Below are 14,272 nucleotides of genomic sequence, written 5' to 3'. Positions count from 1 at the left end.
GGGATATGGCCATCTCCTGCAGAGACTCCTTTCCCTCCAAAAGACTGTCATACATGATGACAACACCACCCCATCGTGTGATGCTGGGGAGCTTCAGTGTGGTACTCTTGTTTGTTTCGTTTTGCTTTGAGAGATAGGTTGCTGAAGCTACTTGTTTGCCCTTCACATACTTCACAACTTGTTTAGCTCTCTTGTGTAGTGTGTCCATTGTCTTCAGTGCAATGATGTCTTTCAGGAGAAGATTAAGAGTATGGGCAGCACAGCCAATGGTTGTTATATGAGGGTAGGTCTCCTCCACGTATGCCCAGGCAACCTTCATGTTTGGTGCATTGTCAGTGACAAGTGCGAAAACCTTCTCTGGTCCAATGTCATTGATGACCGCTTTCAGCTCATCAGCAATGTAGGGGCCTGTGTGTCTGTTGTCCTTTGTGTCTGTGCTCTTGTAGAATACAGGTTGAGGGGTGGTGACAATGTAGTTGATAATTCCTTGTCCCCGAACATTTGACCACCCATCAGAGATGACTGAAATACAGTCTGCTTTGACAATGGTTTGTTTGACCTTTGTTTGCACTCTGTTGAACTCCTCATCCACCAAATGATTAGATAGGGCATGTCTGGTTGGGGGGGTGTATGCTGGCCGGAGAACATTCAAAAATCTCTTCCAGTACACACTGGATGGCAGTATCAGGGGTGAGCCAGTTGCGTAGACTGCACGAGCAAAACATTCATCTGCATTTCTCTGGCTACGTTCATCCATTGAATCAAAGAATCCTCTGATGCCAGAGGGGCCAGGAGCTGATGAGAGGCTATCTGACTCTGATACAGCAGATTCATTTCCCCCTGGAGTGGAACTCTTGTCTGCTGATTGTTTTGAGCCTTGAGGAACTTTTTGGCACTTTGCAATATGTTGCTGCATTTTTGTAGCATTCTTCACGTATGTCTTTCCACAATATTTACACATATACAAAGACTTTCCTTCAACATTAGCTTGTGTGAAATGCTTCCACACATCAGATGGCAAACGTGGCATTTTTCTGTAGAATAAAATAACCAAAAAGCTTGTAAAAACACTAAAGCAATGGCATGAACAGAAATATAGTTGGCTAAACAACTGGAATGGTCTTCAAAATATTTGACAATTGATGTATAAATTCTTGTATGGTTACAGAAAACCGTCTTGCAGGAGTCAGAAGAAACAGCATCAAATTTGAGGGAGCTACCACCATAATTAGCTAGCCTCTTAAATGGTCAATGAAATGAAAAATAGCTTTCATTTAGCACCTAACTTACCAGATAGTTAGCTACTGTATTAATACATTTTTATTTAATATTTGCAAGTTAAACATTAATAACGTTATAGATCAAATATATTTACCCCATGATATTATCAAAACTTACTTGACTTTATATAGTCCGCGGGCTCAAATGTGTGGCTTCAATAGTCTTGTGCTTTGAGCTCAAAAGTGTGGCCTCCAGGCTTCAAGAAATCACCTGTGCATGTGATGGAGGAATGCACAGTGCATGTAGGGGGCGTGGCCTCAATAGCCCTGCAGTAAGCAGTGTGCATGTGATTGAGGAGTGTACTTGCATTAAATCTAGTTGTTTTAGCCAAGACTATGCTACAATATATTCCCCCCAACTATATTTAAGTTCCCTGTTAAGGGCCAACCTTCAATTTTGTAAATTTCTTATTTATTCCTGTTTATTCCCATATATTCCCGTTAATTCCCGTTAATTCCCATATATTCCCGTTAATTCCCATGGAAAGTTTCCAAATTTGAAAATTCCCGGAATTTTGCAACCCTATTCAGAGCCCTCCACGTTTAGCTGCTGTATCACCGCTCGGCTTTAGGCTAGACAGAGTAAGGCGAAATTGAGTCCGTGCCAGGTATTAGCTGACGCGTAAATGCCACGAGACAGGAAAAAGAAACCGCGGTTTTCATTTATTTAGTTTTTTCTGTGATGTCTCTGCATGCCCTGCTCTTATCATTGCAGGATACACTCCAACAGAGATTTTAACTGTCTGTAAGCCTGAAAAAGGAGTGTAAGAGCCACATATTCTTTAAGAGGGTTGTTTTCCTCCGAGCCACCGGGGGTCAGTGAAGTGTCATGCGTGGCTGAGTGTCATGCGGCCGAAGGTGGCTACAGGTGTTTTAAGTTTGGCTGAATTATGTGTTTTGTTTGCTGTAGTGGAGGAGACCAACAGTTTTTCGACTGTGCTTGAGTTTATTATTTCAACCATTTTGTTTTTCACTATAATCAAAGGCACCGTCATAGGAAATAAAAAGGACATTTAAGTAAACAACGGGAAATGGACTATTGATTATTATTTTATTTTAAACCGAGTACACGTCCCAACACAGCCTCAATCCACTATCAGCCAGTAGCGGCTAAATAAAGACTAGCCACTACAAGGAGCATACATGAGGTAAAGTATGAGTTATTCTCACCCGTATGTCCCAGGAGAGTCACTTTCTGGCCATTGTGTGAAAACTCCGCAGATTTGCATTCACAGTCGCAGAATCGACTCAGCAGGGATTCTTACCTCATCAGCTTTTTACTCTCAAGTGGCCACAAAGCGACTGACGTGACTGTGCAGTGTTGCTTACTCCTCCTCCTCCTGCTGCTGCCCCGTTATTCCGCATTAGACGTGTGATCTTCAGGTGTCACCTCCAGTCGTCACCTTTGAGCGTCAATTAATCCCGCCGAGGAGTCGCGTCTGCTCGGCCACAAGGTGGAGTCAGAGTAACGCAACGCTGGGGCCTGTGCTGACAGGAGGGTCAACACCTAAGCTGCTCGGTCACACAGGAACAGAGAGGGAGAAGGGAACACGTCAGAATATGGCTAGTGACATCTGTTATCACACACCACGTGTCTTGTGATATGTGATGACAGATGCTGGGAAGGAGCACTGTTGCACTGATACCGATGTTTGAAAGCAGTACCTGTGATCTCTCATTTAATGATTTAATGAGTAAGTGGATCAACAATCATTGATTAAATACTGGACAGGAGCAATAACATTTAAAGCAGAATAACGCCAGTCACATACACCGATCAGCCACAACATTAAAACCACTGACAGGAGAAGTAAATAACATTGATCATCTTGTCACAATACAATGTTCTGCTGGGAAACTTTTGGACCTGGCATTCGTGTGGATGTTACTTAGACATGTAGCACCCACCTAGACCAGACCAGGCACAACCACCCCATAGCAATGACACTCCTTGACAGAGATTTAGGAACAACTCAAAAAACATGAAGAACAGCACAAGGCGTTGACCAGGCGTCCAAATTCACTAGATCCCAAACTGATCAAGTATCTGTGGGATGATCCAGAGGCCGCTCCTCTCAACCCATAGGACCCAAAGCCCCCCCCACACACACACACACACTAACAACATTTTGTTGCTAGACACCACAGGACACCCTCAGAAGGCCCAACACCATTCTCTGATGAGTCACAACTGTTTCGGAGCCACCTGCAATATTAGCAGGGTGGTCATAATGTTATGCCCGATCAGTGTATCTTATCTTTATTTGCATTTCTGGCTGGATTGAGCAAGGCGTGTCATATGAAGGACACTTCTCATTCAAGGGTTGATACTTGTGGGCAAAAATAATATATATAACAAAACTATATATATATATATTTTAGAATAATCGCTTCAGATTGTGTGTGTTGTTTCTGCAGCTATCTGTGTTCTGTGTATGAGCACACGTTGTCAATAGTTCATTAAAAGTTTGCTCCACCGATCAACAGCACGCAGGATTATTTGTTTTGTTCACCTCACAATATGCCGTTGATTTGTGTCTTCTCAGGGTGCAACGTGAGCAGCTGGCCGCCATCTTCCAGCTGCTCAAAGACAACAAGGAGACGTTTGGGGAGGTGTCCAACAGAGACATAGAGGAGCAGCTCCGACTCTACTCCATCTGAGACTCCTCTCTCATATATTCCACAGGACGTGGGCTCTTTTACCTTCATGCACCACTGAAGGACTTCTCCAAATACTCACATGAACTTGTTCGCAGTATTCAACACAGATGTACACTCTACTCTTGCAGCGACCGCCCTCATTGGTGTATAAATATAACAAGGTCCGTTTGTTTTATTGCACCACTATTTTTGAAATCTGTATGAAACCCACAAGATTACTTCTGCATAACACCCCTGTTGCTGTGTAATAAACCAGATACCTGTAAAGCTACGGTGTGTGATTGATGTCATTTTATTGACCTTCTTTGTTTCATGCCAAGCAACCCTGCCCACCTACATTATCATATGGATCTAGTGGGTACATTTCAGGAGAGAAAGACACTCCTCTGGTTCATTCGACTCAAAAGCCTCCACTTCTCAGGGATGGCAGTCCGAGCCATCAGGGCCTTTTCTCTGTTAATTGTGATAACACTTAGCATTAATTTTTTTATTCTATCATGGGAAGGTTCAGTAAAAAACTTCAGGTAAGTTGTGCTTTTGCATTTTGCCCAGAAATAGCACACAAGAAAGGAAGCTATAACATTTATATTTTTTTTGCAGGTAAATTATAAGATAATTCTGTACATTTCTTTTTGTACATTTATAAAATGTCTCTTATGTTACACTTTGTTTTGTGAAATTTTCAGCTGGAAAACTTTCTCAGGAAAAGTCAGACACACAAAGGGAAACATGTCACATGAAAATGACTTGACACTCTCTGGAAAAAAAGGAAACTCGACTCCACGTCCTGCTGTGTTTACCACAACACACCAGGCAAAAATAACTATTTCAACAAAAGCAAACCCAGTGACAACACCAAAAACGGATCAAATGAGCACTTCTACAAATCCAGCCGCAGCTGAGACGCCAATGCCCATCCTCTTCAAGAAATCCTTCAACAAGCTTCCAAAGTGGGATTTTGAGGATGTTTATAACCAGGATGCCCCACCTAGACAGACAGTAAGCATGCGGTGACAAGATAGAACAGAATCTGTTTAAATGCATTAACTTAAAGTTTGTGGGTTAGCACAGCTGAAGACGGCTGGTGACTTTAGCGTCACCTGCATGCATTTATTGTTTGCAGTGAATGAATCAATTTATTTAAATGGTGACTGTCATTCTCTAATTGTTTGACCACCTTTTTTTGCCTTCTCTATCATCTGACAATGTTTAGCTTATTTCATAATTTAAGATTTTATCATTTTTAGACTTGTAACCAGTCTCTGCGAAACTCAAAGGATGAGAGCTTCAAGAAGGCTTTTCTTCCCAAAATACGTTTGTTTCTGCACAAAGACAACATCAACATGAGCGAATGGAACCGACTTTCACATTTTAACAATCCTTTTGGTTTTATGGAGTACAAGTACGACGGTAGGTATTTATGTGTGTCTGTGCCAAGGCAGTATTTCATGTACAGGGCTGATGAATGAACAGCCGTAAAGCAATACTGGAAACAAATTGTTGTTGAATTTGTGTTCTGCTTTCTGGATATATATAACCCAGAAAACCAAATGATAAATGTGAAAATTTGAGACCAATAAGTCTTCTATGTTCAGATCTAAACATTTTCTGCAAAATTCTGACAAAAAGATTAGAGATTATTCTCCCAGGATTTATTAATAACAGATTGAACGCATTCATTATGAGCCTAGATGGGTTTTAAATATACATGCCAGGAGAGTAGAACCGGACCCTGCTTTCCTGTCATAAAACCTAGAGAAAGCTTTTATCAGAGTGGCAAAGTCCTACCTGTTTGTAGTACTCAACCATTTTGGCCTCTGTGAAAATTTTTGTAACTGGGTGACACTTTTGTAAAAAGAACCGTATGCTGAATCTTTAATCATCAGCAGGATGGTAAACACACAACTTTATTCCTCCATTAAACACGCACAGAGATACTGTCACGCCCCTAACTATCCCACCCTGAACAAAGACAGTATGAAATAAGATTACTCTCTTTCTCTAACTAACTAAGGGGATCAGATAACTACTGAAATGTTAAACATGTAAATAAAGTGCAGGAGCTGATAAAGAAATGAATATATAATAATCTTAAGTCCTAAAATAATATTGCACAACCTACTATTGCACAAACTATTATAATAAAATTCTATTCTGAAAATAATCAAAAATAAATGATGTGTTGGATTGTAACAGGATTAAATGTGCTGGATTATCATTATAAAAATGATGTGAAATCATATCCAGTTAATAGATGGACTGATAGATATCCAGTTGATAGATGCAAAATGTTGCCTTGTGTCAGAGGATAGTGAGCAAACAACACAGTAACAAGCGTAACACGCAGTTGTCATAAATACTCATAGATGACAGCAGTGTACCTTTATCTTTTTTCTTCTTTTCTAAACTGGGCACCGGATGCTTTGACCTCTTCATTTCCATGGTGTTAATTTGGCAGTGGAGAATCACTACATTACCCATCAGTCAACAGTCAGGACTAAACCAATTCACCCTGATGGTGTAAACTGCTTCAGTATTAACATCATTATTTACTTGTATAGGCCCATAACTTCTGTGTTATTGGACTAAATTAACAGAATAATAAATGAATTGATTTGTGGTATATTTGACAGCGTTTTGTGGTGTCATTTTAAATACACTGTAGTGTACTATAGAGGTCTGCTATTTGATAGATCAACGCTCTCTTCTGCTTCCCACCGGCCTATGGTTGCCCATACCTAAACCCGCCTCTGGTTTCACCTACTTAGAAATTCAAATTTATTATAATTCAGTTTAGTGTTCTAAATTTGACTGACAGAGAACGATTGCAAAGCCTGAATTTGCTGGACAGCAGATGGAAGCTTTAAACTTTGGGAAATAAGACAAATTACAGGGTTAACCCTAACCCTTTTGGTCCCAAAATCATTTGTAGAAGGAATTTATAATATATTTTTATTTTATTTATTTATTTTAATCTGTATCTAATAGGACCTTTAGTATCAAAATCAAACCACGTAGCCAACATTGGTGCGAGCCATTTAAACTCGTGCGCTCGTCAGTCTGGCTCGCTCTGAAAAAACGCCACCAAAACGCTGGTCAGCCAGAGACTTCAGTCTCAAGATGTAAACGGGGATGAAACTTCTTGGTGACGGGCGTTGTAGATTGATGGCACATTACAGCTCAGTCCACCTCCCTTGTTCAGAGAGCGGTTTTCCAATTTAACATACTGTGGGGCTTATTTTAAACCATCTCTCTTCTCTGGTTAAAATGCGTACATTGCTGTCCTCAAAGGAGTGTCCTTTGTCCTTCACGTGTTTTCTTTTAATTTGCAGATGTGATGCCTTCACTGAAGCTGATTCCAAAGCCAACAGAGCCTCTGCTCCTTCCAAAACCAGGAGGTGATGGCTGTGTGCGCTGCGCTGTGGTGGGTACAGCAGGAATCCTCAATGGTTCCAAAGTTGGCGCAGAGATCGACTCTCATGATTATGTTTTCAGGTAAGAAAGGATTAGGATCAATATGTTGTTGAAATGTTCTTCAACGTTCAGACAGCTCTCATAAGAACATGTTGATTAGTTTGTCCAGAGCAAACTTATCAAAAACGCCTTGTCTTTGCCTAGTGTCAAGTGAGATTAAGGTTTGCTGTCTCCGATAGAGTCATCAGTCCTGGATGACGAGGTGTGTGTGTGGCAAGATCTTTGGTGGCAGAGTTGTGTTTGCTTAGAGTGATGCTGTTTCTGCTGCTATTACTGTCAGTAGTAGTAGTAGTGCTATACAGTAATTGTTATTTCTAGTAACAGTAGTAGTAGTAATAATATTCATTTAGGTCTGGGGTTCACAAAGCCTGTTTTGAGCATCAGACCAGGAAAAAAAACACTCTTGAAACAAAGTAAGTTCAAAACCACTGTTTTCACGATGTAAATTCAAATGTGCGGACCATGTTCTGGACCAGTGACAGACAACCACCAATAACATCAATAACAACAAATTCTTGTATTATTTTAATGTCTTTGTTTAGTATTTAAAGTTTAGTGCTCCCTTAGTACTGCCACTGTTTCTGTTCTGTGGTATATACCAAACTGATCAGTCCAGTCAGATTTGATCTTCTCCTGCAGGACATGACAGTGTCTTACGTATATTGATTAGTTGGCAGGGGGCTAAGCTAGTGAAGGAGTATACAGCTGCAGTACATCATGTGTTATAATAACAGCACGTTCTTCGCGTTTAGGTTGATGGTCCAGGTGTACAGTGTGGAGTGAGGCCAAACCAAAACAAAGCAGTGGGTTGGTTTTTTTTATGACAATACACGGACATTTGGCTTTCCGCGGGATGCTAATTATAGATTAGATTAGATTAGATTAGATAGATACTTTATTTTTTTGAAAAATCAGTATCCAGCAGCTTCATCACATAAAAAAGACATTTAAGTTATATAATATCGGCCACAGTCCAGTTGTTCCCTCACAGGGAGGCGTTGTACAGTCTTATGGCCTGAGGAACAAATGACCTCCTCAACCTGTCCGTGGAGCAGGACAGAGACATTCTGTTTCGGTAGAATATTGGCGGATAGTAATCAAGAGGCTGACGGATCTAATTTTTAAAGCACATGTAAAAATATAAAAATGCAATGCATAAGAGCTATTTATATCTTTAGTTTTTGGAGCCTATGAGCTCTATTGAGTTACTTTTATATTAGGGCATTGAACGAGAGTTTAAACTGATCATGAGGAAAAGCTTTATAATGACGAAGCAGAAACAATTCTGTTTAAATTTAAACAGTTTAACATCACCAAAACACTTACTAACTCATGAGTCAATACTTAACTCTACAGGCTCCATAATGGACAGAGATAAAATGGTTTTATGTTTTCCAGTGGGAAAGAAAAAGGGATCCAACCTGTACCATTTGTTAGGCTTTGCATGTTGCGATTGAGTTTTCAAAAATGAATAACTGACAGATTTTATATCATATGTTTAGAATGTGCTTCCTATTAGATGTATCCCATTATGGCATCATTTGATGCAAAAATAAACGGATGTATGGCGAGGTGGTTAGCACTGTGATAGACTGGAGACCTGTCCAGGGTGTACCCTCTCACCTGATGACAGCTGGGATAGGCTCCAGCAGACCCTGCAACCCTTCACTGAACAAGCGGTTACAGAAGATGAATGAATGAATGAATGATTACACGTTTGAGTGTGCGTGCACCCTTATGAAAATCCAATATTATTGAATTAATATATAATATTTTGCTTTTTTTATTGTGGTTGCCAATTTTATATAAAATGGCATTAGTTATTCCCCTTCGTCATTTTCATCCATTATTAATAGAGGTATGCTGTTTTTAAATGTTGTACCTGTGCTCTGTACTTTTGTTTTGCAACCTGCTGGAGAGTGAGTTTGTTGTTGTTTTGTCTGTTGTTGCACTTCAAACCAGTTATATCCACACAAATCTATGCAAGTTTTTTTTTTTATAGTTTATAAAAAAAAAAAAATCATTAATAAAAGAAATCAAAATCAATTATAGTTTACTGTTGGCCGGTTGTATGTACTCAAATCTTTAACTTATTACTGTGCACTATATTTTATAGTAAAGGTCTATGGAGCGAAATTAGTCTCAAAATGGTCACAAATGCATGATCCACACGTGAAACATGACATTCACAAATGCGTACAACGATTTGTGTGTGAATTTTGGGGGTGACAAATGCGTACCAAGCAATCTGAACGTGTGTGATTGTATTGCAAATTCACAAATCAGATCGTTCAACTTCACAAAGCTCATCCTTTTCATTTTCAAAAGACTTCCTGTGCTTACGAGTGTCTAAGCCTATGCATACGGATCGGCAGATACGGATGGATCATGTTTCACTTGTGGGTCACGCACTTGTGACCATTTCGAGACTAATTTCACACCATAAAGGTCTATTTATCTGTGTGCTGTTTCAAAGTCCACTCCACTGTGAAAGAAAAACTAACTGAGGAGTAATTCATCTTTTATTTACCCTCATGTAGTGATTTTTGTTCAAGGCTGAAGTTTTATAGAACTTAACAATTTAATTGCTTTAAAGCTTAACGTTACTGCCAAGATGGTGACAGCCAGTGCCAACACACTGAGCTTCAAAACAACTTTACAGAAGGTTGCCATGCCTTTGTGTAAACATGAGTATCTGCACACTGTGCAACTGCAGTCCATCAAATAGTGAAATTTTCTGTTGCAAAGGGGTGGAGCAACAGAACAACAACATTCATAATGCTACTAAAATGCAAAGGATGGTAACTAAGACCTGAACCATGAAAAATTAAAAGGGAACGAAAACACAATGTATGTAATATACAGCATTATACATATGTACTGAAATGAAGACATGGAAGCCTGCTTAGTTGCTTTATATAGGAAAACAATAAGCTTAATATCAGGATACAGAAAAACAATGTTACAGAAAAACAAAGAAAAACAAAGCCTACAGTGTGGTTTTATTGTCAGGACCATTTCTTCTGGACGGTGAAGGCCATGGCCTTCCAAAATATGTAAAGAGGGATAGTAGTGCTTACTCAGAAGTCAGTACACTTGAGTATTATGTAAATTAAGCAAATGAAAATGCAACCACCAATCAACATCCTGAAAAGCCTCTTGTTTTGAATTGTTTGTGAGGCAGGATGAATGGTGCCGTGACCCAGGGTTATGAGGAAGACGTAGGAAACAGAACATCTGTCTACGTTCACACGGCCCACTCCATCACCACATCACTATATTTGTTCAAGAAGTACGGCTACACGTCTGCCCCTCATGATGAGGTACTGAAACTTAAACAAAGATGATGTTGTTTTTACTCTCAATAAAGATAACGTCTGTCTTCCTCTTTGGCAGGGGATAAAGTACGTCATGATTCCTGAAGGAATGAGGGACTTCCAGTGGCTGGAGGGTCTTCTGAAAGGAGAAAGAGTCCGTGCTGGCTCGTACCACAAAACGCTGTAAATATCTTTTTTTTTTTTCTTCATCTGTGCTAAAATAACATAACTTTACAGTTATATAGACTGTTGTATGTGACTTAAATAGTTTTTATGGTGTTGGATTGAAATAAATTGAGAAAACTTACAAGACATTTTTACATTTAAAAATAAATCTTACTTACTGTACGCATTGTTCATTTCAAAGAAAAAACTCTTTAATTGACATTGCATTTCAAAACAGATTTACAAAATTGAAATACATGTATGACTAAGCAGATGTAGAGTTTTAAAAATAAATTTTTGTTCTCCAAACCATTATTTTGATCATTGTTACTGTGACGTCCATCAGACTCAATAGTGCCATTCAATCGATTTTCAGTTCAAACTCTTTGTCCTTGTGCTCTGATACGGCAGGTGTGCGCCCATATGTCAACAGCTGCCAACAGCTGCCAACAATCTTGACAAAATCAACTTAAGAACAATGTGCAACCTGGGACGTGTTCCCAGTCCTGCCTCAACGTTGTACTAACGTAAAATGACCATCTTTCGTCAGCTTGTTCCTTCATTTTCAACTGCTGCTTTTGTATTTTAACCCTCCAGGCCAAGGACGTACTACTCAGGGCAGTACAACGAGAGCCGCTTCTACATTGTGCACCAAGACTTCCTCCGATACGTACGAAACAGGTCAGCCTCCTGTCAAACACCCATCCAAACTTTCTGTGGTTTAAACCTAAATGTATGGAACAAAGAAAAGAAACAAAGCTAAATTAATGAAAACTTACGAAACAAGAAAAAAGGCGCTGCAGGGATGGCAGGATAATCTGAACACACAAATCCAAAAAAAACTAAACAGATAAAGACCAAAACCAAGACGAGAACTGAGGAACATGAGAAAGCACGAGTGTAAGACAAACAGGGTAACATCTCAGAAGAAAACTCAATAACGACTTGACAGAGGTAGCACAACAGGAGCAACATAGTAGACAACATGACAAAAGCAAAGGCAGGGTTATATATGCTCTCACTCACAAGGGTTGATGGAATAACTAGAGACAGGTGACACCAGAGCACAGTATTAATTAAACAAAAACACAAGGGAGTCTGGCAGAAGTGCGGACGGGTCATCAATAACACAGTTCCGCGTGGTTCGGACCGTTCTGCAGACTTTGGCTATAAAATCACAAGATTGTACTGCCTGTATCCCCAGGAAAATAGTGTCAGCTTAGCCAGTGTAAGGAAGTGGGGATGCGTAGTCCATATTTATATACAGTCTCTTGAACAGTGTGACAGGAAGTAAAACCTAAATTCAACAAGAAAACTGATTACAAAATAAAACAGGAAACAACAGAAAAACAAGGTTACTCAAAACATTCAAAATTCAACACCATGACACAGAACGTTACAACCTCATAACATGAATATGTTTTTTATAATTTTGAGGTCAGGTCCTCTAAAGAGTATTTTACAATGAATCTCAACAAGCTGCTTTTACATGAATTCATGAATCATAGTAATACAACGATATACGCATAATATACACAGTAGTAGTTTAAAAATACATTCTCCTGGGTTAATATTTAAATGATACCTAAATCCAGGACTTCATATAATTTTACAAAAACTAAGAAGATTATTCAAAGAAGTGTCTCTTCCTGCGAAATGTGTTGCCATGTAGCATCTGTGTAACACCAGCTTTTAATCCTGATTAGAAGACTATAAGATTGAAATCACCAATTATAACAAATGCTGCATACAACAAAAAAGGGATCCAATAGATTTTTTTTTTCAGGAAAATTAGTACAAACCTTCAATTTACTTGTTAATTTTGGAGTTGCAAATAGTCTTTTCATATATGTAAACATGACTCTAAGTCTAATCTATGTGTATGTTGATGTGTTTTCATTACCTGACAGGTTCTTATTGTCACCTAATCTGAATGCTTCATTCTGGCCAATAGTCAGACCAACCAATGGGGCTTTCACTCTCTTCCTGGCTCTACATACCTGCGACACAGTAAGTTAATGTAGTAAACATAGATACTGATAAAGACCAAGCCAGCTTTAGGTATGCCACTTAGGTATGAGAGCATTTATTCATACACCCAGCTTTAGGTCACAACTGCAATATCTTGTTCTGTTAGCCCCAATATTGGAAATCCTATTCAGTAAATTGGAACAAATCCACATGTCAAGGGTTTTCATTGGTTTCCACAAGGAAAAAACACAAGAACTCTAAACCTTCACCTGTCCTACATGTTTTCTTTCTCTGTCATCCTCAGGTGAATGCATACGGATTCATGACAAAAGACTACAGCAAATACTCCAACTACTATTTTGAGAAGCAGATTAAAACCAAGGTCATTTTCTACAGCAACCATGACTACATTCTGGAGAAGAATTTGTGGGAAAATCTTCACAGCAGGAAAATACTTAAGCTATATCAGAAATCTGAACCAGGGACAGAAAAGCCAAAGCAACACTAATACATCAAGAATTTAACATGTGTTAAAGGAAATCATTGACTCAGGTAATTTATACAATAGTAACCCCTTGTTTAAAACATTTGGGTTTTTTGTTTTTTGTTTCCAAATTTTTATAATCCAGATTCTGAATGAACAGGAAACATACACAGATCAGGCATAACAATATGACCACCTTCCTAATATTACGTAGGTCTCCCTTGTTGCATCCAAAACAGTTGTGACTCATCAGAGAATGGACATGGACCTTCTGAGGGTGTCCTGTTGTGTCTGGCAACAGAATGTTGTTAGTGGGGGGCCTTTGGGTCCTGTGGGTTTAGGAGACAAATACTTGATCAGTTTGGGATCCAGTGAATTGCTATGGGGTTCGGGTTGCCTGGTCTGGTCTAGGTGGGTGGTACATGTCTAAGTAATATCCACACGAATGCCAGGTCCAAAAGCAGCACATTGTATTGTCACAAGATGGTCAATGTTATTTACTTCTCCTGTCAGTGGTCATAATGTTATGCCTGATCGGTGTATAATATTGAGTTGTAGTTCAGAAATTTTAAATACACTTAAATTTTAAGTTCTGTTGAGTAGGCAAAACATGTTATTGGAAGTCACTAGTTCAGATGGAGATGGGAAGAAGCAGCAGGTTTGTGTGTGTGGCTGGCAAAAGATAACAACGATGAAGGGCCTCAGAATCCATCAAGGGAGGAAAAAGTGCTTTGCAGAGGGAACACAGGGACCCTGCATTGATAGCTACTTCTTAAGAAGTGCATTAAGTCAGTCGGTTGAAGTCCAGCGACAGGAAGTAACCCACAGTTCGCAGGACCCCTAACGTTGAGGCAGGTACAAGCACTGAGGCAGACAGAGAGGCCAGCCAGCTAAAGAGGGAGAAAATTAGCGGTCAGAAA

At 39.5% G+C, this 14,272-nt stretch overlaps 1 protein-coding gene across 1 annotated transcript; it reads left to right on the top strand.

The window, feature by feature from the left end:
* Nucleotides 1–4,364: 4,364 nt before the first annotated feature.
* On the top strand, nt 4,365–13,376 carry LOC311504142 (alpha-N-acetylgalactosaminide alpha-2,6-sialyltransferase 2-like; the record flags this gene model as incomplete). Its single annotated transcript, XM_084567139.1, has 9 exons — nt 4,365–4,465; nt 4,628–4,940; nt 5,189–5,351; nt 7,274–7,436; nt 10,600–10,738; nt 10,812–10,915; nt 11,495–11,578; nt 12,808–12,907; nt 13,173–13,376. 9 exons carry the CDS (start codon nt 4,365–4,367, stop codon nt 13,374–13,376), a joined length of 1,371 nt encoding a protein of 456 aa, XP_084423265.1.
* Nucleotides 13,377–14,272: the final 896 nt, after the last annotated feature.

The sequence above is a fragment of the Chelon labrosus genome (genome assembly GCF_963514085.1).
Source record: "Chelon labrosus genome assembly, chromosome: 19".
Classification (NCBI taxonomy): Eukaryota; Metazoa; Chordata; class Actinopteri; order Mugiliformes; family Mugilidae; genus Chelon; species Chelon labrosus.
Note: the sequence above shows the minus strand (reverse complement) of the source record. Positions and strands in the feature narration are given on the sequence as shown.